A 25677-nucleotide genomic window follows, 5' to 3' on the forward strand; every position below is an offset into this window, starting at 1 on the left:
ATACATGTAAATGTATAATGTGTTTAAAGCCTATTTTATTATATTATATTAATTATAACTTATATCAGTAGATCACTACATATACCAATGCACGTCGTACACTCGTTCGAATGTTATTTTTAACTAAAAAAACTGTGTCTGTACAACTACGTATATTAATGTTACCTATGTAAAATATTTTTTAAATATTTAAATATTACCCAACTACTTCAATATTTATACAATAAGTATCAATATGAAAATATAAAATAATTTAACCTGATATTACAAAATATATTATATTTATTAGTCATGTGGTAATAACTACCTTTGCAATGCTATGGATACTTACTGAAGTTTTCTAAAAAATAGCTATAGTGTAAACTAGAGTTGCGAAAAATATTTTTATCATTACTGTATGCATTTATTAATTAAGTAGGTATATTAATTTATATTATAATTAATGAAAATAAAAATATTAAATTAAATTAATATTTTTTTTTTAAATTTATTTATTTTATCAATATACAATAATACAATACGACCTTCCATGCTCAAATTATATAATCGATGAATAATTTAATAAATGTATTCAGTTAAAGTTACCAATATTTTATTATTTTTATTGTATATATGACAAATGAACATACAGACCATACAGTACATTGAACTGTATCTACCTAATCTATTTAAATTTAAATCATCAATTAATCTTGGTTTTTTACCCAACCTGATTGTAACTGATACATTTATAATTTATAAGTAGGTATGCACTATAAAGGCGAAAAATCATTGAAAGATATTATACATAATCATAATTTTAAAATTATTTAGAGTGCAGACTGATTTCAAGGATTTTAATTAATTTTCTAGTGTTGAAGTGTCTATGATAAGGTACTACTTTTTAATTACACATATCAGATATACCTAACTATTTATTATAAAATAGACTACCTATTATATAATCATTGATATAACACAATATAAAAAATTGTTTGAGGAGAAATAGTTATGTTACAAACGTCAATCGATCATAAAAATTAATTTTACTTTCCAGCAAAATTATTTTTTTATTATAGGTATGTTGTAAAACTTTTAAAGAACCTTATATTAAATATTCAATTTTTAGGTGAAAATAAAAAAAAATTTATGAATTTCTAATTACAAAATAATTTGCAAATGTTTAAGATTTTACAAGTTCATTAAAATTCAAACTTAATCGATTAGGCATATAACGTGAATTTTTTTTTATCGACAATAATTAGGTAATTAAAATATTTCAAATTCATCAAAATTTTACCTGTTTATAAATAGCTGTAAAAGAATAGGTATGACATTACAATTTCGTAATGGACAATGGTTATATGCAGTAAGTGTACTGTGTAGTGTGTAATCACTAATCAGTATTCAAACATTAGTAAAGTATTCTTATACATTTTCTAAGTTCAATACAGCAAATTATGTTACACTCGATAAATGGTTTAAAATATTAGGTATTTATGGTATATTTTAAATCGCGATTCTGTGGTACAGCATTAAAGCCACAGATAATATCAAAGATTACAATTTACAGCCACGTTTGGTACTATCACAATGATAACATAATAAATGTTATCACGGTTTCAAAAAATTCCAGGGAGATTCAAAGAGGAATCGATGAACATACGTAACCTCAATTTCTAGAAACTTTCTTTTGATGTGCCGAATTGTTCTATCAAGTTTTGGTCAAATTATTTTTTAAATAAAGATTATTCGGAGACTTAACTAAACTCTAAGGGTTATTTTCTAAGTTCATATATAATTAATAGTTGTTTGTGGTTTGGTTTCAAGAGAATTTGAGTCGTAAATACATTTTTAAAAAGGTAAGTTCTATACACTTTTTCGTAATTAATTCAATGATGATTGCCGACAATATGAGTTGTTAGTTATATTCGTTTTATTGCATTTAATTTTAAGTAATTGTTTTTTATCTAATTTACGAAAATCCATTAAGTTGTCACAGATCTTACTGCTGTTGGTCACTTCTGTTAATATTTTCAATAATTTCATTATTCATAAAACACGTTATCATTATATTATTATCTCCTGGATGGATGTCTATATGAATAGGAAATAAATTACGAACTTTTGACTTCAATAATTCTATACTTATAATATTATGTGTATCAACTACGTCAATATACTATTACAAATAACTATTAAATCATAATTTTGTTATAAATTATAATAATTCATACATGATGTTAATATTTTTTTATTATTTAAGTTTTCTTATAAAAATGATTTAGGAATTAAAATGTCTCTTTGACTCTTTTACATTATAAATATTAAAAACAGGTAGTAGATTTTTGTTATGAAAATAATGCTATTTATTTAAGAATTATCATGTTTATAAAAATATATATTTATATATAAGCATAACTAAGATTTAGTAGTTACATAGGCCATACAATGTAACAACTTAATTCTAAATATTCGTTAAAATTTAATGTAAGCTATTAATATCATAACATACTAGTTTTTAACTAGAATAGTTAAAACTACTTTTTGTAATCATCACGGATATAAAACCATAGTGTGCTATATTACAACCATCTGACACGGCTTTGACGGGAGCTGTTGAACCGATTAATTACTATAATTACTATAAAGACTGAACAGACAAGTTTAAAAATTTCAGTGAATTTGTATATAATATACATTTTACCATTTATACAATAAAACTATCATCAGTATTGGAGTTGGCATTCTGCTAACATTAAGCTTATATTAGGAATCATTTGTTCAAATAAAAATAGATTGTTTTGAAACTCCATATATCTCTTATCCAGATAATATTATACTAAAATAACCAAAAATCCAGTGCGAAAACATCTAGGTATTTGTGGTTATTATGATCTATTGAATCCTGTAATACCGCGATTATGTTAGCATCCCGCTCTCACAATACTAAAGGTATCATTATTGTTTCTATATAACTTTTATACACAAAATTTGACAAATATTGTGAAAAAATGTCTAAACAGATAAGTGAAGCTGAGAATAATCACATATTAAATGACTGATGATACCGGTGCAGATTTTTATTTTTGTATTCCAAATAATGTAGAAAGTGGAAATGATGACTATGTATATTTTTTCCAATCAAAAATTATTTGTTTTTAATTTTTTATTTGACAATTTGAATAACAATTTTTATTAGTAATCAAATATTTGTAAAGATAAATATTTTTATCTCTGTTTTATTACTCTAATTTTGCATAGTAATTCACAGCATCGAAAAAATGATAATGTTAATGCAACACTAATATTATACCTATTATGATACAAAACGTAGTGAAACCAGTGACAGGTTAATGAGTATTGAATTTTAGTATACTTTGTTAAAACACATACTTTATAGGCAATTAAAAATACTAACTATTGTAAAGTAATATATTATATAAAAATTAAATTAATAGTTATGTTATCTAAAATAATTTAAATTAGGTTACCAGGCAATTGTCAGTTGGATGTAGTTATACTTAACAGTAAATTAAATTTTTTTCTTTATTTTTATCTTTCACAAATTTTTTTTTTAGTAATATCACAATATTGTATTTTGTATAATAAATTACTAATTTATATTTTGTTTCAAGTACTTTTACTAATTATTATTTAATCTTATCTATAAAATTACCATAATAGTTTTATTCATAAATGTTATTAAAATGTTAAACAGTTTTATTATTTGTAAAATTGAATGGAAAAACAATGCTTCAATAATAACCTACAAAAAAAGTTAAAAATAAAATTTGCAAATTTTTATCCTTAACCCATATTATAATAAATTTAATTAGTTTTTAATTATTATATCTCATTTAATAGAAAGAATAAGGTAATTTTTCTAATAATTTGGTGTGTTTGGCAAAAATGTATATTTAGTAATTTTTTTTTTTGAACATAAGTTTATAAATCAATTGGCATTTCTATGAATTATATTGCAGTTGTACTTTTGTAAAAAAAAATATTTGTTTCAACTATTTATTGGTTGTTATACATAATTCATATTATTATCTATATTAATATGTATAGCTAAAGCTAGTGAATGTTATATTAATATTATTATTGAAAAAAATGTTTTGTCATTGGTCATGTTAGACATTCTCAATCATATTAATTTTAAAAATAAATGCATTCACATTCAAAATGCATTTAATATATTCATGGTTTTGTTCATTCTTTTTAAATCTGCTCCTTTGAAAAAAAAACAGTATTTTTGTTGAAATATGGCACCACCATTATCAATATGGCCTATTCAATACTATTGTATATCTATGAATTTGTGATATTGAAACATTACGTTGATATAATAGAATTTTGTTTTTACTTTATCGGGTATCAGTTCATTCTTTTTCTTTTAATTGATAATTTATAAGTATATTGAGTATTAATGTTTTCTATTCACTACTACTCAAAGTCTAATTTAAATGTTTTTATTAATGTTATTTAGCAGTTATAAGTATTCTCTGTTATTAATAATTACCTATTTTATAAAATGTACAAGTGTGAATTTTAAGATTCAAAGTTATCCTTTATTTAACATTTTTTTTTTTATTTAAAATATTCATATTTTAAACTTTTTCAGTGTTCACTCTTTTTACTAAAAACAATCATACAATGTGGATGCTGTTTAAAAATGAAATACGAGTATGTAGGTAAATAGAGAGAGATTCAGTGTTATTAATAGGAATGTTATTTTTGTTGATATAATATCATAAGTATGATAAGATCATGAAGGCATGTCAATATTGTTTATAGAATTAATTTTGAATTTTCATCAAAATAAAGTAAATTCGTGAAATTTTGGTAAAGATGCTGTAATTGAACTTTAATAAAGTAATTCGAACCTAATCTATTGTCTATACATATAATAAAATAGCAGGTGTTGAACAAAATTAGAATTATAAAGTATTACTTATTTAGGATTACTTGAAAAAAGAATATTGGGGTAAAATTTATATTATTATATATATTGTAAAAATAATAAAACCAAGATATTTACGTTTAAATTTGTATAATTGTTTTATGATTAGGCGGAAGTTAAGAGTGATTAATTTTCATGTATTTCTTATAAAGGCGTATAGTACGTTTTAAATATAACAATTGCATTGGACATGACATGGCATACGAGTACGACTATCGGGTTATTGTAATATGTAAATTATTTTATTATTACTTTTATTCACGAATAAATTATTAACATATGAGGATATGACTCATAGTTTTTACTTTATATTGGTAGAAATATAATAAGAATAATACATTATATATTAATTTTTACACTAAATATTAAAATATTCTATCAAGTTATAAATTATTAAAAATATTATATTTGATCATCTACATAATATCAATTGGACGGTCGATAGGGCATTAGGCAATTATTAGGCATTAGCCATTAGGGGCGATCTAAATGGCTATGAATTATTTATTAAATACCACGTATGGCACGTATGTCATAATTATCGTCATTCATATTTCGTCGTAACACTCCAGGTCGAGAAATCGGTGCACTTTTGCGCGCATTTATACACCATTAAATATTTTTGTACAACACTGATGATTTGGCGCCGTGTGGCTCGACAGCAGCGCTACTCTTGTTCGCACTACTCTCTACTTAACGGGGTAGTGGGAGACACGGCTGCGATTACGTCATGTTTTTTTTTTTTATCACGTTTTTATCAAAAAGGGGTCGTCCGTTAATTTTTCGTTTCCCAGTCGTGTCCAATGTCCATAGGTATTAGTTTGTTAAGTAATAGGTAATTGGATAAATTCAGTTCTTTTCAGTTCTTGCCGTCTCCGCGGACGTTGCGGCTCGCAACTTTACAATCGTTATTCTGTCATTCGCGCCCGTACTTGTTATTGTGTTATTAAATAATATAAAAAATAACTACATCGCATACGAAAAACTTCAGGGTGTCTTCGAGCATTCGTAATTAATAGGAATTTTTATAAAAATCATATATTGTACGTTCTGCTTGTTTTCTTTTCGACGCAACCTGTAATTTTGTACGACGTTCTTAAGGCGTCATTATTTCGATTTCGGTAATAAATATGTTCTGTTTTCGGTTTCACGACCTTTGTCGTTCCGATTGCGGTCTGTTTTAAAAATAGAAAAATTCGTGTGTTAAAATTTGTAAAATATATTAAGTATATTTTCTTTTATTACGTGTATTCAATACGCGTTCAAATACTTGCAATAAATCGGAAAAACAGGTAAATTATCTAAATTCTTAGCATAATATGGTTTTATTTGTTTCATAATAATATTGTTGACCACTGTGTAGATCTCTGTTTTAAATCAATTTAACTTGGAGTGTTATCAAATTTTTTATATTTTCTGCCAAATAAAATATTGCACTTTAATTTGACTTGTTAGACCTATTTGCGTTCGATCTCTATAGCGTATTTAATTTATAAATAATTTGTTCTAATGTGTTATAATACCTACTAATTATTGTAGTAATTGTTTGTATTGATAATCATTATCTATGAAATTAACTAACATTAACAGGTCAATTAGTTAAATAAATGCTTATATTAGTTGACCTTATTTGTATTTAAACTGTATGAACTATATTAAGTATCAGAAATACTATTTTAGCTAAACATTTTTTTTTTAATAAAATAGTAAATTTTTAATTAAACTAAAACTACATTTTGTTTGTTGTATTTAAAATTATAATTTATGCTGTTTATTTTTCTTTTAGAATAGCTTAAATTTGTTTTCATAAAGAGGTAATTAATGCAGTAATAAGGTTTAAAGAAATTAAAAGTATTCAAGTACTTTAAACAAAAATGCTAATTAGGTACCTATGCATAATTATACTCAATAGGTACTTATTTTTTTTTAATTACATGTAATATTTATGATATTTATTTTGGATAAATTAAAATCATGTAAATCAAAGTCAGCTTTTTTATAAATATTAAATCAGTAAACCCTCATCTCATTTTCTCAAAAAGTATTTGACATTTTTTTAATACCAAATAGTTTTTATTTGAGAATTAAAATATATAAGAATTGAACTTTGAATGAGTTGTTATAAAAGTATTTAAGATTTAGATAAGTAATTGTGGAGTTACATAAGTTTACTTTGCAAAATATTTATTCATTACTTCACTTAAACTTAAAATATTGATTAACAAACAATTAATTATTTAATATTCAATTTTCATCCATAAAAATATTTTGCTTTAGATTATAAAATAAAAATATACATTTAATTTTTTTTTAATAAAAAATATAATGTTTTTTTTTTTAATGTTGTTTTATAATAAATTCTGATTGTATAAAAACAAAACAAACAAAAAATTGAGTTAATTAGGGCTTTTTTTATTTAAGGATCTAATATTGATTAGGTAAATTTTTATCATGTCAAATGTATTACTTAGTTAAATTTTAGAGAATTTATTTTATATAATAAAAATAATTGATAATTTTATAAAAAAAAAAATGTTTATACATGACTTAACTGTCTTACTTGTTACCTCTTAAAATATGCAGTGAATTGTAATTTTTATGGTGTTAAATACGCTTGTGATCTTTAAAAAGATAATTTTAAAAATATTACATGTTCATCCATATTTAAGAATAGATTGAGTTAAAGGAAATTAAATTGAAAGTGAAGAAAACTGTGCCAACTAGCTCATTAGATATATTAATTTGTGGACTGAAAGATGTTTTTCCTGATGTTAAAATATTATTAAAACTATTCTTAATTTTGAATTTTAGTTGTTAGAAATTTCTTTAATCTGGAACATATCAAAATATATTAGAGATGTTTGATTAATGAAGGTTGAATGAATAGTTAGGAACTTAAATTGCATATTTGATAAGGACATAAAATTTAATTTTTTAATTTTGACGGTTTCACAAATTACAAGTTTATCGTTTTCCCTATACCTAGTATTATTAAAAAAAAATATTCCATTTTGTACAACTTGATAGTAATTTGGTATTCGAGTAAAAAAATGATCAAATGGTAGTTCAAGGTATTTAATATAGTTCTTAAATCCTATATGGTAGTTGTTATTTATTATATGTTTACTTATTGTGAACTCATTAATTGGTAAACTATTTTAACGATTTAATAATATTATGCATACTATGGTATAAAATTGTAATTTATATCTTTATGTTTAAATATTTAGTTGTACCTAATAAATAAACTTATTTTAATTTTAATTATTTTACAAACATTTATATCAATTTGATCAATGTTGTTTGTATTATTGTTTTGAATTAAATACTGTTGATAATATCAAGATTCAAGGTAAAAAATTACCCTTCTATTATTTTATAGGACAAAAACATGGAGTTGGTTTTAATTTGCTTTATCAATAATCAACAGAAATAATTTTTATAAAAATATTTTGGTTTATACATAATACAATATTATATGACCTTAGATTAAACGATAAAACCCATTGTTGTGCTGAATGTAGTTGATACATATTTTTTTTAAATTATTTTTTTAATGTACCTTAATATTCATAATTGATATTTAATATTTGAAAAACAATATTCAATTTTTTTTAGGTATTTTAATTCATATTAATTAATTTTATTAAAATTCCTAGTGTATAAATCAAATATTTTTATGAAAAATATTTTCTCCATAACTGTTCAATAATTGGAAGTTTAAAGTTTTATATATTTCCAACAATCTTATTAGGTATACTGTATATCAACATAATTTTTATAAATATTGAAATTATTAATATATGTAAACATTTAAATAAATGTATTTATTATATTTAAGGATTAATTAACTATTGTGATGGCCATAATTTATGTAATATTGTCATATTACACAATTATATTTTATTTGTAACTATTAGTATTTTTCAATTATTATTTTATTTATAATTAAATACTTATTGGTGGGTATTTAGTATAACTGATATAGAAATAAGTAATATAAATATAACAATTTAATTAATAATAAAAATAATTTATTGTTCACTAAATAAATATAACCCCAAAAATGAAAACATTTAATTATATTTAATAGTTGTTAAGTGGTAGCCAGACCTAATAGATTTCTAAGACTTATGGTAGCCAGTACAATTTTCGGCTTATTAGGTTTAAATCTTCCAAACAATTTATTTTTATTTATTTAATAATTATATTTATCGGTACATTTACAAAACATTTGAATAGTTTAGCTTGTTAAAGTTTACTTGCTTCTCAATTGCTTACAAGATATTGATAAAAATGTGACTAATTTGAGTTTTGTACTCATATCTCCCCCTTGCAAAAAAAAAAATTATAATTTTGAAGATGTAAAATAAAGTATAAAACTTGAACAGTAGTGTTATAAAGTATAAAATATGATAATATGATAAGTGTTTTTACTAAATAATTTATTAAAGAATTTAAAATATTGTTTCTTTCAATTTTAACTACTAAGTATAATTTTATGAAAATTAATTGTATGCTTAAGAGGTAAGATATACTTGAATGTGTTGTTAACATTAATATTAAAGTGAATTAAAGGTATAATTAGATTTTAAGAAAAGAATATTTTCAAAGGCATCATATTGCAGTTTTAAAGCGAGTTATGAGCATTTTAAAATTGCAATATTTTATATTGTTATATAACTCACTTCAAAATTAAAATATCGATAAAGTACTACAAAAATGTCTTAGATAAAAATTTTACTTATAAGTTTTACTTTTAAGATTCACTGTAATATTAAAACTATCATCTAAAACTGGTTTGTCTAAACGAAAATTGGTGATGTATGTTTGGAAGAGAAAGACAACACAAACACAATACATCCGGGTGTAGTGTCTTCTTAAATGTTTCCACTAATAGTAGATACCTAGATGTATTTTACTTATTTTATGATGTAAGAATGAAATAATTTAATATTGAATAAGTTCCGTGTTCGAAAATGTATCATCCCTAGTTATCATATTTTCAAAATGTATAATATATTGTTTAATTTCATATATATTATATATACATGATACTTGGTTAGTTTAGTTTTTAGTTGTTTCTCAAAATTCCAAGGTTGCAGAATGAATATAAATTATAACACATTTGTCGTACTTAGCTATATAAAAATTATGCTGTTTTCGTAGGTATTTTATAGTTTACTACAATCAATGAATAACTTAAAAAAAAAAAAAAAAACTAATACGCAATTTTTCATCAATAAATATTATTGATTTTTATTTTACATTACTTTCGATTCTTTCATTTTACATTACTCTCCTACTCTTTCGTTCTTAGTATTTATACCCTCACAATCCAGACCCGATTGTTGTCGTATAAATGTAATATTAATTCATAATTGTTTATTTAACGAAAGGTGAAATCAGATAGTTTAAATTCTGGTTTTCATCGTAAGTACCTTGAAATCAGACCCTACTTCGCACTTCGACTTATTACGTAATTCTGTAACAAGTTGAAAATTTAGAAAATTTATTTAGAATCGTCCTTTCTTTCAATGCTTTCACCTGTTGATGCATTGTTGATCTACCTGAAGTTAAAATTTAATTGCACATGGCGATTTTTACTTAGTTTGAGGTCAATTTGATTCTTATTTTAGAGTTTTAGAATAATATAAGGTTAAATACTGCGTACCAGGGAAGCATTATTTTTAAATGCTGTAGACACTTTAGTATGACTATTACCTAATTGACAATTAGTCATATCATTTGGATTGGCGCAGGAAGAGGTTTCTGATGTATATGACCTCTACGACCTTGTTAAAATAATAAAATTGTGATTATCGTATAGTTAGATATGTTACAAGACTCAAAAAGTTAATATTAAATTTTTAGTAAAAAATGTGATATTATAGAACAAATTTAATATATTAAATGTATATTAAACGTGAAGTGTATTTTTATACCAACATTTTCTATCATTGATTTATTATATTTATTTTTTTAGTATCAATTCAATCATATTTTTTTCAAACGTATAAAAGAGAAAAAAAAATTATGAATTACTCTGGGTATAACTTGTTTTTCAATTACACAATTTTTTTATTAATTATATTTTAGTTGAAAAAGTTAAATAAGAATAATTATTATAGTAGTAATTATAATACAGAGTAATAAAGAACAGTGGCTAAAATCCTAATATGTCATAAAATATATAAACTTTATATAGCGGCGTATATAAGATCCTGAACAAAAATATTACGTAAATTTTCTAAATTTTGTTAGATCTTAAAGACGTCTATTTAGATGATTAGAAATGTATTTTCAGAAGCTTAAACCCTTACTTTAACTGATTCGTTGTAAATTATTAACAATGAGAAAAAAATGCACTGAATAGTTATATAATATATCATTTTAATACTAATTGTTAACACCTAATGATTTCTGTATTATTTTTTAAGTTGCAATAATTTTTAATACTTAATGGAGTTAAGGTGGATGTTTATTTGTTTATTTTCCGATACACGGTAACCAATGTTAAATTTTCGTACCTTTTTTTTTTATGTATTTTTGTTGCAAATTAAGTTTTGATAAAATATGTTTAAAAATTATTATTGTTAATTACTATCATTGTTAAAACCTTGGTATCGGAATAATTATTTTTGTAATTATGATTTTATTATTATTATCTATAAAAATATGGAATAGGCCTAAATTTGATATCTGTTGAACATTATATAAGAATTATGAGAAAAAGTTCACGTGATTTAATCATGTACGACGTAAAAAAATTGAATACAATCATTTTAACTAATAATAAAAGTAATCAATGAGTTTCGCAATATTATGGAATTTAATTATGTAAATCAATCAATTATTGTAACCTTGAGTATAGGTTTAAATCATGTTTGTATTCTTATTGATTTGTTCATAAGTATTTCGAAGGAAAGTTTCAAAATAGTTAACTATACTGAGAAATCAAACCGTTTCTATTTCTTAATTAACTACATTTACCTATTAAAACAATGGTTCGCTCTTCGCAGTTGGTATAACAATAAATACTTTCGTCTCAAATGAGATTTGAATAGTTATAAATTCTATTTATTCACATTTATAGATAGATAATAAGTTGACAAGTTAACTTTTAACATTTACGCGATATTGTATGTAGTTAATACTTTTCTATTGTAATGTGTATGAAATTGTATCAATATAAAAAAAAAAGTAATCGACGCAAAATAATATAGCTTTCATGTTTATGAAACATATTTCAATCACTTATTACTTATCAGTTATTAGTTATTCATGCATTAAGATTTTTAAATGCTATAAATAATATAGTGTTATAAATATTTCATATTTTACTTTTACCTTTTAAATCCACAAAATTATCGTAACAATGTTTATAATTTACATATTCTTCTATTACTACCCGATATAAATCTAATATAGGTACATAATCCACAATCCTAAATTTTAATTTATTACGAATAACCATGATTAATCTCAGTATATTTTTAATATTAGCAATAATCCTGAATTTAGTTTAAATAGTACGTTGCTTCTCGTAAAGATTTAAAATAGGAAGGGAGTGTAATTTTACTATTGAAAAATTTCCTTATAAATAACATCAATGTTGGTTGTAGATATATAACATATCAAAATCTCGTATCAGCAGTTCTAATATTAAAAAATTAAAATTTAATTAAATGGTATTTGTTTTGTCATTAAACATTTTTTTTCTTGCTCTTGATATATTTTATTTACTGTATGTTGATGAGTATAATGCATTATTATTGTGCAACTGAAATTTATGTGAAAAACGATGACGTCAGTGTTTTGTTGAAAAATATTGTTTTTTTCTCTCTTCCATCTGACAAAAAATAATAAGCATTATTATTATATAGTGGTGTTTGAAGTATGTTATGCATATGAATATTTAAAAACTATTTATTTTGTTTGCTTGATTAAATTTAAATTGTTTATGTTTTTTTTCTTATAGTTAACTTTAAAAAACCATTATATAAATACAGATGTTTTTACTTTCAAGTTAAATATTAAGTTAATTCATTATAATTTTATTATGCTAATAATAAAAAATGAGCTCAAAATTGCTGTGTTATATAATTATTAGACAGAGAAATGCAGGTGAAATGTTGTCGTCCTTAAATTTTTAGTTAGAAATTTTGCTTAAGTTTTTTTGAAATTTGGTTTTTTTTTAAAGATTTTCAATATTATAATTTGATCCCCCTAAAATCAAACACTTATTTAAAAATACTAATTACCATTGCCACGTGTTATCGATTCAATCAATTTTTCTAATTCATGTGAATTAGTTACCATATATTAATTAGTTATAAATACTAAATTTATTTTTACTATTTTATCATTTTATTTTTTATTGTTTTATTGTATATTATTGTACATATTGATAAGAAATAATGATATAAACTAAACATTCTAATAAGATTGAAAACGCATATTCATTGATTCAAAAATATCATGCCATGTTGTAATATTGTGTATCATATAAAGATTTTTCTGAACACTTCAAATTAAATAAAAAAAGGAATGCTATACAAACAAAAATTATCTATTACAATAATTTTCATTATTTTGTCTTTCTGTCTTTTTATGGCTTGTATTATTTTAATTATCCATTATTAGTACTCCATTATTACTCTAACAAAAGGGATTTTTCTCTTTGATGAGTTTGACCATTATACTTGAAATTTTTACTTAAATTTAGCCCATGAATAAATAATAATTATCATTATTTATATTACTCTAAAATGTAATGCTTAATTATTTAATTTAAGAATTTTAAGTGTTAATTAAGACAGAAGTCTACTAACAATTAATCTTAAATTTATTTTATTTGTGTTACAATAGGAATAACATCTAAAAATGGCCCCGAATATGACCAAGCGCCCAGTTGGCGCTCCTAGTGTTTTATTTAATGAAAATGATACAGAACCATCTGTTGTTGATGAAGGAAATCAGATAGCTGAAGGAGAAACTATTGAAAATAACAAATACAAACCATACAGATATCAAAGACAAATTGTCTGGCGAAATGTTGCTTTATTTGTTTACTTACATATAGCTGCACTGTATGGTGCATATCTAATGTTTGCTTCTGCAAAAATAGCAACATCAATTTGGGGTAATTCTTAAATATTTCATATTAATTAATCATGTTTATTTAAAATGTTTTTTAATTTAATATTTGTATTCTAGCAATTTTACTGTATCAAATGTCCGGTTTGGGAATTACGGCTGGAGCCCATAGATTATGGGCCCATCGATCATATAAAGGAAAACTTCCATTACGTATTATTTTAATGATCTTCAATACAATTGCTTTTGAGGTAAATTAAAAATTGCTTAACTTTATTATAGTTATAAGGTATTAATTTAAGGTTCAGCTAATCTAAAATCTGAAGGTAGAAACTACACATATTGTTTGTTAATATTCAACAATTGTATTTATTTTATAATTTTATTGCATCTTATTTTTTAAGAATTTAAAAAAAAAAATATTTCAGCTGAAAATCTAATCATTTCTAACTTGTTTATATCATATTATCATACTAATATATAATTACTGATGTAACTTTATACTAATTATCTTTTGTAATATTATCTTATATTGATAATAATTATCAGTAGTGGTACTTAAGGATTTTAAAACATTCATATTACCTATATACACAATTATAATTTCTATTGTTTTAAAATAAAGTGTATATGTGTATTATTAATTGTTTTAATAATGCATGCTGTAAATAGAACATAATTTTTTCTACTGAAAAATTGAATTAATGGGATTTAATGATTTTATAAGATCATAATATTTTAATTTTTAGATACTTGTAATTCTTACTATGTCAAAAACTTATTTTAAGATTTTTAAACAGTAATCCTAAATATTAGTTTGCTAGATTTAAAGCTTATAATTTACTAAAGCAGAGTGATAGAATGTTAATAAGTTAGGAGGTTAACTTATCTAACTTATGAATATAATTTATATGTAATGATTGTAAACAAGTTAATTTAAATACATTTATTTTTATTATAGAACCACATTTATGAATGGGCTCGAGATCATCGTATGCATCACAAGTATAGTGAAACAAATGCTGATCCTCATAATGCCAAACGCGGGTTTTTCTTTTCTCATGTTGGATGGCTGTTGTGTCGTAAACACCCGGAAATAAAAGAAAAAGGACGTGGTATTGACATGAGTGATTTAGAACGGGATCCAGTTGTAGTATTTCAGATGACGTAAATATTAATGTATTTTAAAATATTCAAAAATATTAATTAAAAAAAAAAATTTTTAGGTATTATTTGTTGTTGATGCCGGTTTTATGTTTCTTGGTTCCTACTTGTGTGCCTGTATTCATGTGGGGTGAAACATGGTCTAATGCATGGTTTGTTGCTACCATGTTCCGATATACTTTCACTTTAAATATGACATGGCTTGTAAATAGTGCTGCTCATATGTGGGGTGATAGACCTTATGACAAGTAAGTGTTGTAAAGTATAAAATAATTTTATTTAAATTATTATGTTTTTGTAGAATGGGTTTATTAATAAATTTGTAATTATGTTATAAAATTATAATCATTTATAATAAAATTTGGGTAACCAAGCCAGTTTCTATAATTTAATTATATTTTGACCTTGAACTTCTAGATTATAGCTATATAAGGTTATTAGTTTTTAAAATAATACATATTCTTTAAATAATTATTAACCACCCAATATATCAAAGTTGTTATAATGTGAATATTATTATTATTTCTTTTTTTTTGTTAAATACTAAAATTATGATATTATAAAAAAAGAATTGGTTTTTTTTACAATCTTTACCATTCCATAAACAATTTTTAATAACTATGTTAAAATGTATCTCAGATTCTGCTTGCTTTAAAAAAAGATGTTAGATATCACTACTTTTGTACTGTATGCAATACAAAAGAAGTACTATAATTTATTATTATAAAATGCATTCTGGCGTAACTTACATTTTATTTTTATTTACAGATTTATCAATCCTTCTGAAAATATTGGTGTTGCGTTAGGTGCTCTTGGTGAAGGATGGCACAACTATCATCATGTGTTTCCATGGGACTATAAAGCAGCAGAATTGGGAAATTATCGTGCTAATTTAACTACTGCGTTTATAGATTTCTTTTCTAAAATAGGCTGGGCTTATGATTTAAAAACAGTATCTATGGACATGATACGCAAACGTGTTGATCGAACTGGTGATGGAACTCATAATAGCATTTGGGGATGGGAAGACAAGGAATTATCACCAGAAGACCGTGAAGAAGCCGTTATCATCAACAGATCCCATGTAGGATAAAAAAATAGTTTTTAGAAAATGTTTATACGAAGAAAAAAAACCAAATACAGTTTGTTTTTCTTAATAAAAAAGAAAGAAATTAATAGAATGCTGAAGTGTTAATGTGAAGGGGGGAAACATAATTGACAGATCCATACACATAAACTTTTAACAATGTAAATAAAGATATATTTTAAAAAAAAGTTTAAACAAAAAGTTAAAACAGTTTTCCTTAGTTATTATATTTTATGTAATAAAATATAAATATGTATAGTATTTTATAATTTTAATTAATTTATTAATTTTTTTATATACATTTTTGGAGCCATCATTTTCAAAAAAAAAAAATAAATAATAATAATAATATATTTATGATAAAGTCCGCTTTTTTTTTTTTTTTGTTTTAGTTCCTAATCATCAATAATATTGTTTAAAAATTCAATGTACTACACCTTTAAAATGTATACACATATTATCAGTTTAATCACCTCTATATAGATTATTCGGTTTTCCAGAACAGTAATATTGTATTTTATTTTATATTGTGGTTATATATTAATTATTTTGTTTTACATAATAAGAACATATGAACATTTTAATATTACATGAATTAAAAATATATGATAAGAATACTAACTGGCTCCATTTCACACCGTATTTTATGTTTTTCAAGTAAATATATAATATAAATTGTATTTTTTTTTAATACAAATTCTTTAACTATACATTTTTTGTTTTTTACAATTATTATCTAACAAAACTCAATACATTGATAATTAATATCCTATTAGTAACCTTTTAAATTATGAGTTAAAGCCTTCCAAACTTGATAGATAAACATTTTGTGTACTACTACAATATAAAAATATATACTATATATACTTATAAATATATATATATATATGTTTGTGTGTGTGTGTATGTATATATATTTATAAATGTAAACATATTGTAGTAATTTTAACATTATATATTATTTAATAAACAATAAACCCTTGGTTATGAAATGACTAATTTATTTATCTTATGTTAATCTGTATATAAAGAAAATATGTACATTTTTTGAAAGACTAAAAATATAACATTTAATACGTATTTGATTATTACATGTTCTGTGACATAAGACAGTAACTACTCATTCGGTTCTAAATGTATATAGAACAAACATTGGTGGTGTTGTTTGCAATAAAAATGTCTATACCTAAAAATGGTACCATACATGTTTTTATGTAGTTAAACAATTATGACTTCATTGTTTTCTACAATTAGTTTTTTATGATTTTTTTTTTATTACATATACCAAGTCGAGTAATGTTTAATTTTTTGGGATAAGAAAAATGTAGTGTATGTGTTTTGCTTGGAAATGTGTATTAAGCGTAAATAATATATTAATTTTATTGATTTGAACTTAGTATAAATACTCCATGAAATCTATTAAGTATCCATGAACCATGATAATGTATTGTATGGCTTCATTTTGTTTTTAACTTTGACATTAGTATGAAGTTAGGTTTTTTTTTATACTGATGAATAAAATTAATCATTACACTAATACACGATATACCTATATTTATATCATCGATTAATGATTGTATTTTTAAAAATCTTGTTATTTTATTAAGCCATGCTTAACAATAAACGACTTGAGAAAGAAAAATGGAAACGCTTCCTTTGTTCGGCAGTCAAATTATCAGAGTAAAATCTACTTCATGAGATATATATGAAAAAATATGTTTTCCCGTCATCCTTATTATTTATCTCAATAATCACGAGTCGTGACCTCTGTGTGAAAAATAATTTTTGGATGACGTACAATGTACGTATGATATACCTAGCTATAATATATATTTTTTATTTATGTTTCAAATTGAATACGTAATTAGTTTTTTATTGAACATAAAAAATAAACACTTATTTATGCGTTATATTTTTAAGTATTTAATTTGTACTATAAAATTCATTTTTTTAACTATCTGCTTAAAAAGAAAAAAATTATTTACAGTTGTTTAAATAACATTCTATAATTTAATGGTAAGATTTTAACTAATGAAATTCTAGTATAGGTATTTAATTGTGATCATTATCAATGTCTATATGTTTATGTGTTCGATTACCTAAAGGCTAAAAGGCTATAGAATTAAGCATTTACAATTACGAAAATAGCTACAACATTTCACATTTGTACTGTAGATGGTTGTTAATTGTTAACTGATTTACATTTACACACCTTATTATACTTATACCTTTCCGTGAACCATGTACAAATAGTAAAGTATTATATTATAAAACAGTTCTGATACGTTTATACTGTTTATAGTAGGGTTAATATATAAACAAATATTTTGTATAGCATAGGCTAATTCTTTTAAAATCGACCACTTGTTACATCTAGAGAATATTAACATTTTTAGAAATATTTTTTGGTGTATAAAACAACAAATGGGAAAAAATGACCAAAATAATATTATCATTTATCAATGATAAATTTAATCAAAGAATTTTTCAAAATCTTTTACCTATAGAAGTATAATGTATTATTATATATCTCCAACTCCAACTGTTCACGAGCTAGTCGAGCTATATTGTATTTATTATAAAAAAAAAAAACTATTTTTTCCATAATCATTATAGGTATTTAATTTTATGACAGACTAAAATTGTATAACATTCTAGAATGATTTATTTTTTTACCAATACTTCTAGTGTACGCTAGTACTTATATCATACATGACTACATATAATCTATTATTGTATTATACATTTATATAATGAATACATTTATGATTTCTAGAAAAAAAATCTGGGCAAGTGGATACTGATCGGCTGTATATTAAGTGTCAGTTGGGTCACTGTAATGAGTGTAATGGGTGTGCTAAATTTGAATCCAGTAATATGTCATTAAATACGAAAAACAATTATGATTGTGGATTGTCAATCAGAATTTGTTACTAAATATACCTAGGTACTTATTTCATGATTTTTTTGTGATATTTCTACTGAATTAATTTATTTTGCTTTAAATAATACGGTAGGTTGAATTAATTTTTGCATGTAGTCGACACCTACGTCCAGATCTGTTTAAGTAGATAGAGCTTTATAGATTAGTAGTTTGATATTTAGTGTGAAGAATTTATTTTTAATTAAAAGAGGTCTGACTGGTCGAGCATACGGGTACGATTATTTAAAGTTAGTCTTTTGATTCGAAGGTGTTTATTCTATGTCAATCTTTTGTCAAGGATTAAGCCCAATTATCTAACTAAGTAGGAAGAGGGAATTGGTACGTTATTCAGGGTAATTGTTTGGGCATATTTCTTGTTTGAGTGTGAACGTTGTAGTACCTACCTACAGATTTATTTTGACTCGCCATTTATCATACCACTTGACAAGAGAATAAAATTTATTTGTAAATTTAATGATATACCTAAAAGATTTTCATTTATAGATAAAATCACTTTGTCGTCGGCATAATCGACTATGATAGTTTATTGCATGGTGGGTTGGCCAGATACATAAGAGTTAAAAAAAGAAGGGGGATAGTATGCCACCTTGTGGAACACCAGCTTTAATTTTAGCAATTCCGGATGTTGCTGTGTTATATTGGACTTGAAGTGTCTATCAGTTAAGTATAATTGAATTAGTAGGAATAAAAAAGAAGGAAGTAATCTAAACTTGGTCGAAGGCTTGTGACATATCTAAAAAAATACAAACTTTAGAATATAAAATTAAAAAGGTATAGTGTTTTGCTAACAATCAAAGAGATCTTATTAAATTTAACTATAAATAATGCACGGGGATAGGGGTGGAAACCTGAAGCTTTTCCCTTAAAAAATTGTGAATTAGCTCTTTCTATGATGATATTAATTATTTTCATGAGAGATCAGAAAAAAATAAAAAGTGAACTAAATCGGATATTATCGTAATAACTAATAACTAATAGCTTAGGTAATACTCATAGGTTTAAAATATATAGTACCTACACAACACTAAAACGCCATGGCATAACGATAAAGAAACTCGAGGAACGGTGTTATTGGCAAAAATTATCGGGGATGATAAATAATTATAACTTGTTTTATAATATACTCATAATTAATAGTGAAGGTTATTTTAAAAAAATGTTTCTGTAGAGACTATTTATTTTATTTTCAGTCTTTCGAGCGTACAAAAAAATTAGAACTCGAAATTCGGGGCTCAAATCTTAAATTTATACAAGAATCTATCTAAGAAATATAAAACACAGAAGTCCATAATAAAAATGTCAAATATATAATGGAACTATGAAAGTAAAGAAGTTTCACTTTTATTTATACAATTCTTTTAAATTTTTATTAAAATATCGTGTTCATTTCCATGATTGTCCAATGGTCGTTACCGCCACTGGCAATGTTGAGCGCTTCGTTTGCAATCTTTGTATCGAGAAATCGGTGTATCAACAAAAAAATAATTGCTTAAAATAACAGCTTGGCAATTCTGCATTTTGTTTGGACACGTCGGCCTTGGAAATGTGGCAACACTGCTCGCTATTGATATTTTCTTTTCTCCATCATGTAAATTTGTAAAAAAAGAATTACATTTTTTAATTGATATACATATTACATATATATTATCATATATATGTTAAATGTATATTATTTAATAAATATTAGTTTTTAGTGTAGGTCTTAAGCAATCGTAATTTTTAATTTGTATATTGTAACATAATTCGAAAATGGTTTTGATGTTTTCTTAATTTGACACCGTTCTATCATCGCCCGACAGGCCATCCTGTGGCCGTTACGGCCTTAATCGTTCCATTATTCTTCCTCAACTCTATTAAGGTAAAGTGAATCATTTCGATTTTATTACAATGCAGAAAATGTGAAAAAATAATTTATTCCATTTTTCTTCTGCTGAGTTAATTTTTGATATGTTATCTATTTCGTACTATTATTATTCTATTGCTGCAAACCTTAATTCTGTGCAGTGAATACTGAATAGTAGGCAGTAGATATAGATTTAGTGCATGTTTCCCAATTCATTTCGACAAACTGTTCTACATAATTGGTGCCTGGGTGGTTTTGTAGTTACCTACTTTCAGTGGAATTGGTTCGGATGGTTAAGTAATAATAGTAATATTTCATTCAATTTATTTAATTTTCTCTTGAAATTATTTAATCTTCTAATGTATCTGTTTATTTGTTTTTGATATTTTAATTATGATATAATCATATGGAAATGCAATTTGCAATAAGGTGACTACACAATAGAATACCTGTGAACAATTCTAAGTTTAAATTGATCTAAATACATTTTGAACATTCAAATTTTTTTTTGTTAATTAGTAATTTGATTTTAGAGATTATTATTTACTAGATATATATTATACTTTTAAGACTTTTTATTTTTATGGTTTATTTTAGACTGAAAATCGTTGGTGAAAAAATATGAGTCAATCATGTTGTCCAGTTTGCACATTGTACTTACGTCCAGGAATATCTCTTCCTGTTCATTTGCACACACATCCAAAAAAACATGTCATAAGAGCTTTATTAACTCTAACCAATCAAGCATCTCCTTCAAAATCAGACAAATCAGAATCAGATCAAGAAAGTTTATCAGATGACAGTAGCTCGTCTTCAGATTCATCAGACCCAGGTGGATACACCTTTATTATACCAGATAGAGTTAATAATGCAAATAAAAATACCTTAAATATATCAGAAACGGTGAATGAAAATAGCAAAACAAACTTAAATGTATCAGATGCTGTTAATTTTGATCTTAATAATGCAGATAGAAATAGTCCTATCAACTGTTCATCATCTAAAAGCCAAAACAATCAAGCACTTTCAGAACTAAGAGATGATCTTGAAGATCAACCCGAGGATGACATTGATATTGAAGATAATAATGTTACTTTTGAAGATGACTATCCTCCAGAATTTGAAGACCAACAAGATTGCAGTAATGGTGGTTTTCAAGGAGGATCAAATGAATCAACTCAACATCATGAAATTTCAGAAGAAACAGGCTCATCAGTGGCTGGTCGTTTTAACGATCCATTTCAATCAAATGGTAATGTACTTGAAAATGAAGAATATATGTCTCATTATTTTTACTCAAGTGAAAATGCTCGTATATCACATACCGATCCAGATCCTCAACTTAATCCTCCTCAATATAGTACTCTTACTACAATGGAACTACATCCAGAATATTTATCTTCAAATCATCAAGAACATAATTTAACGTTAGATATTCAAACTGATGAACTTATGCCAGCTCATGGAGAATTATCTGGCCAAGAGAGTTTAGAACCTCCTGAACCTATACTTGCATCTATATGGACAATGAAAAGTAGTGATGATATTCTGCCTCAAACTAGTACTGCATGGGATGATACTGTACATGAAGTTAGTACTGCTGCTAGAAATTTAATGTGTTTAAAAAACAGAGAAGAAATACCCAAAGAAGATACTAAAGAAATAATAGAGAAAAAAGAAGTGAAACCATTGCTAGGAAAATTAATTTGTCCATATTGCAAATTAAAGTTTAATGATGTTAAGGCACGCAAAGCACATATCAATGAAGAGCATAAAAACGAAGAAGGAGTAAAGAAAGGTTTGATGTACATTAAACCATTTTCAGCTAAAATAGAAACTGATTTGGACGAATCAGCTCAACCAACAACTCTGAAAGTGGAATGTGGCATTTGCAATCAACCTTTTGAAAATTATATTCAAATGACATTGCATTTTATTGATACTCATAAAGGTACTAAATATATATTAATATATTATTTATTTAAGAAAAGTATGACAAAAATTAATCTTTAAAATTAGTATAAAATACAATAAATAATTTGAATGTACAACAAATTCTTACATTGTATTTTATTGTTTTGATTTATAAATAACTTTAGAATCATAAAGTAAACTTTTTTCTTTAAATTCTTGTTTTAGCATGATACATGATAACAGAAATTTAAACATTTCTATGTAGTATTTACTATTTTTGTACATTAATATTTATTTAAACTTCATTAATATAAATCTTAATCGTTATTAGGTAACAATTTTTTTAAACAAAATATATTTTATATATTTAAGTATAATTATATTGGATAAAAAATAAAACCAAAATCATTTTAATAGATAATGTTATTAATTTTATTTTTTCAGATAAGAATAATTTATGTCCAACATGTAATACTGTATTTCCCATGGTAACAGATTTTCGAGAACATATACTAAATGTTCATCCATTGACGTGTAGTTTCTGTTCAAGAAAATTTCATTCCCAATTTAATTTAACCACACATTTGAAACGTCATCTTCAAATTAAACCATATGTCTGTGAACAATGTCACAAATCTTTTGTCAGTCGTGTTAAACTTCAAGATCATATGAATGGTCATCTCAATATAAAACCATACTCTTGTTCTATGTGTGATCAAGCTTTTAGTTGTAAATCAAATTTAAATAGTCATATTCGTAAACAACATCAGGCTAACGGAACTCCAAAAGATTTTTATTGTCATTGTGGAGAGGTATGTTCATAAAAATTAATAAATAAAATCATTTTTATTCTTCTATTAATATATTGTTTATAATTTTTTTTTTTTTAGGTATTTCATTCATTAAAAAAGCTTGCATGGCACAAGGAAACTCATGAAGATAAACCAAAACAATGCCCATGGTGCTCAGAACGTTTTGTACATTTAACATCACTGACTAGGCATATAAGGCATTCACACGATTCATCATATTTACCTACGAAAGATCGTGATTTTGAAAACATGACCTGTCATATATGTAATAATACATTTTTGCGTAAATCTTTTGCTACTCATATGCTTATTCACAAAGATTTGAGACCTTATTCTTGCAATATATGTAATCGATCATTTCGGACTAAATGGAATTTAAGAATGCATCAGTGGACTCATATGTCGCGTACGCACAAACCTTTTAAATGTACCCAGTGCAAAAGTGCATTTTATCTCAAACATGAATGGGAAGCTCATGTACGTGCCCACAATGGCGTTCGTCCATTTACATGCAATGAATGTGGCAAACAATTTATTAGAAAAAAACATTGTATGAGACATATGGCAGAACACGAGGATGACAATCGTGCATATGAATGCAAAGAATGTGGCAAAAGGTGAGTGATATTGAAATTAAAGTAATATATTACATTAAAAAATATATTTAACTGTCAAATATTTTCTCTTTTATGAAAATATTAAAACTGTGAGTATAAAAATTAATAGTGTAGTTTCACAAATAATACTCTAACAATTACATAATATGAAAATTATGTAATGAACTAATGAACAAACATAATATTATGTTTCTTGTAAAAATTATTTATTCTTATTCAATATTTCGATTTGCGATGACTTCTTAATATTTATGTTTATTTGTAAATGTTAAATCATTTATGATGATTTATAATTTTACCAAACTAATTGTTTGTAATTTTATTGCTTAGGTTTCATCGTAGTTATTATCTGACAGATCACATAAAGACACATACTGGGCAAAAGCCACATACATGTCATATATGCGGTAAAACAACTAGTTCTAAGTCGAATCACAACAAACATGTCCGTACACATCATGCGAGAGAATCAATTAATACTGAAGGTTAATACATAGAAGTTTTACTTACATTAATAATTTATAAAACAATAGTTTTAAGATTTAGATTTAAGGAATAATTTTTATAAACTAAACTTGTATCATCTATAGGTTCTTAATTTTAATATTGGTTAGTCCAATATAATAGTGATTTCAAGATATTTTAACAATATGTCTGCATTTTTGTATTTTTGTTTATTTGTATATTACCAATATCGTAGACGAAATATATATAATATTATAATTAACTTCTGAAATTAAAAATATAAATAATTTTAACCATCATAATAAGTATTTACCATCTCTCTAATTAACTCATTATTTTAATTATTGGATATGTTATTACCAACTTAACTTTAATAGTGATTTAAATTGTGCTTGACTGGGTTCTTGCAATTTTTGTGAACAAATGTGTGTGTTTTATGTATGTGTGTGTCCTTCGATTGTGTACTATTAATCAAAGCACTTTTGTTAAGTTATTTACCTTAAGTATTTTTAGTTTTTTTTTAGGTACCTATGCAATATATTTATTAAGTTTAGCATGGCAAATATATTTTTTTTATTCATGAAAATATTAATGTAATTTTTTAACTTTGTTTTTATAAATTGTCGATATTATTTTTAAAACTAAAAGTAATATATCTAATGTAATTTGTAAATAAAATTATATTGTAATTTTCAATTTCTTGCAAATAGATGTACGTAAAAATAATGTGTAAATAATCAATAATTTTTCATATTTTCCTTAAAAATACTGGAGTATAAAATTAAAA

General features: G+C 24.3%; 2 protein-coding genes across 5 annotated transcripts; both read left to right on the forward strand.

Moving 5' to 3' along the window:
• The first annotated feature begins 1669 nt into the window (after window positions 1-1669).
• LOC112597294 (acyl-CoA Delta(11) desaturase-like) lies at window positions 1670-16524 on the forward strand. 2 transcript variants are annotated; one of them, XM_025343264.1, is made up of 6 exons: window positions 1670-1841; window positions 13817-14090; window positions 14165-14295; window positions 15006-15211; window positions 15271-15456; window positions 15977-16524. In XM_025343264.1, the coding sequence occupies exons 2-6, from the start codon at window positions 13832-13834 to the stop codon at window positions 16299-16301; spliced, it is 1107 nt and encodes a 368-aa protein (XP_025199049.1). In that variant the 5' UTR covers window positions 1670-1841; window positions 13817-13831; the 3' UTR covers window positions 16302-16524. The 2 variants fall into 2 exon arrangements, with proteins under 2 accessions (XP_025199049.1, XP_025199050.1); XM_025343265.1 differs by lacking the exon at window positions 1670-1841 and adding an exon at window positions 5757-6237.
• A 4378-nt stretch (window positions 16525-20902) lies between these two features.
• Window positions 20903-25124, forward strand: LOC112597362 (zinc finger protein 85-like). Of its 3 annotated transcripts, none has more exons than XM_025343381.1 (5): window positions 20903-21097; window positions 21680-23033; window positions 23441-23808; window positions 23887-24425; window positions 24756-24915. In XM_025343381.1, the coding sequence occupies exons 2-5, from the start codon at window positions 21704-21706 to the stop codon at window positions 24913-24915; spliced, it is 2397 nt and encodes a 798-aa protein (XP_025199166.1). In that variant the 5' UTR covers window positions 20903-21097; window positions 21680-21703. The 3 variants fall into 3 exon arrangements, with proteins under 3 accessions (XP_025199166.1, XP_025199167.1, XP_025199168.1); XM_025343382.1 differs by lacking the exon at window positions 20903-21097 and adding an exon at window positions 21418-21511; XM_025343383.1 differs by lacking the exon at window positions 20903-21097 and having other exon boundaries at window positions 21704-23033; window positions 24756-25124.
• The last annotated feature ends 553 nt before the right edge of the window (window positions 25125-25677 follow it).

The sequence above is a fragment of the Melanaphis sacchari genome, unplaced genomic scaffold (genome assembly GCF_002803265.2).
Source record: "Melanaphis sacchari strain LSU unplaced genomic scaffold, SCAv2.0 Contig40_pilon_pilon, whole genome shotgun sequence".
Taxonomy (NCBI): domain Eukaryota; kingdom Metazoa; phylum Arthropoda; class Insecta; order Hemiptera; family Aphididae; genus Melanaphis; species Melanaphis sacchari.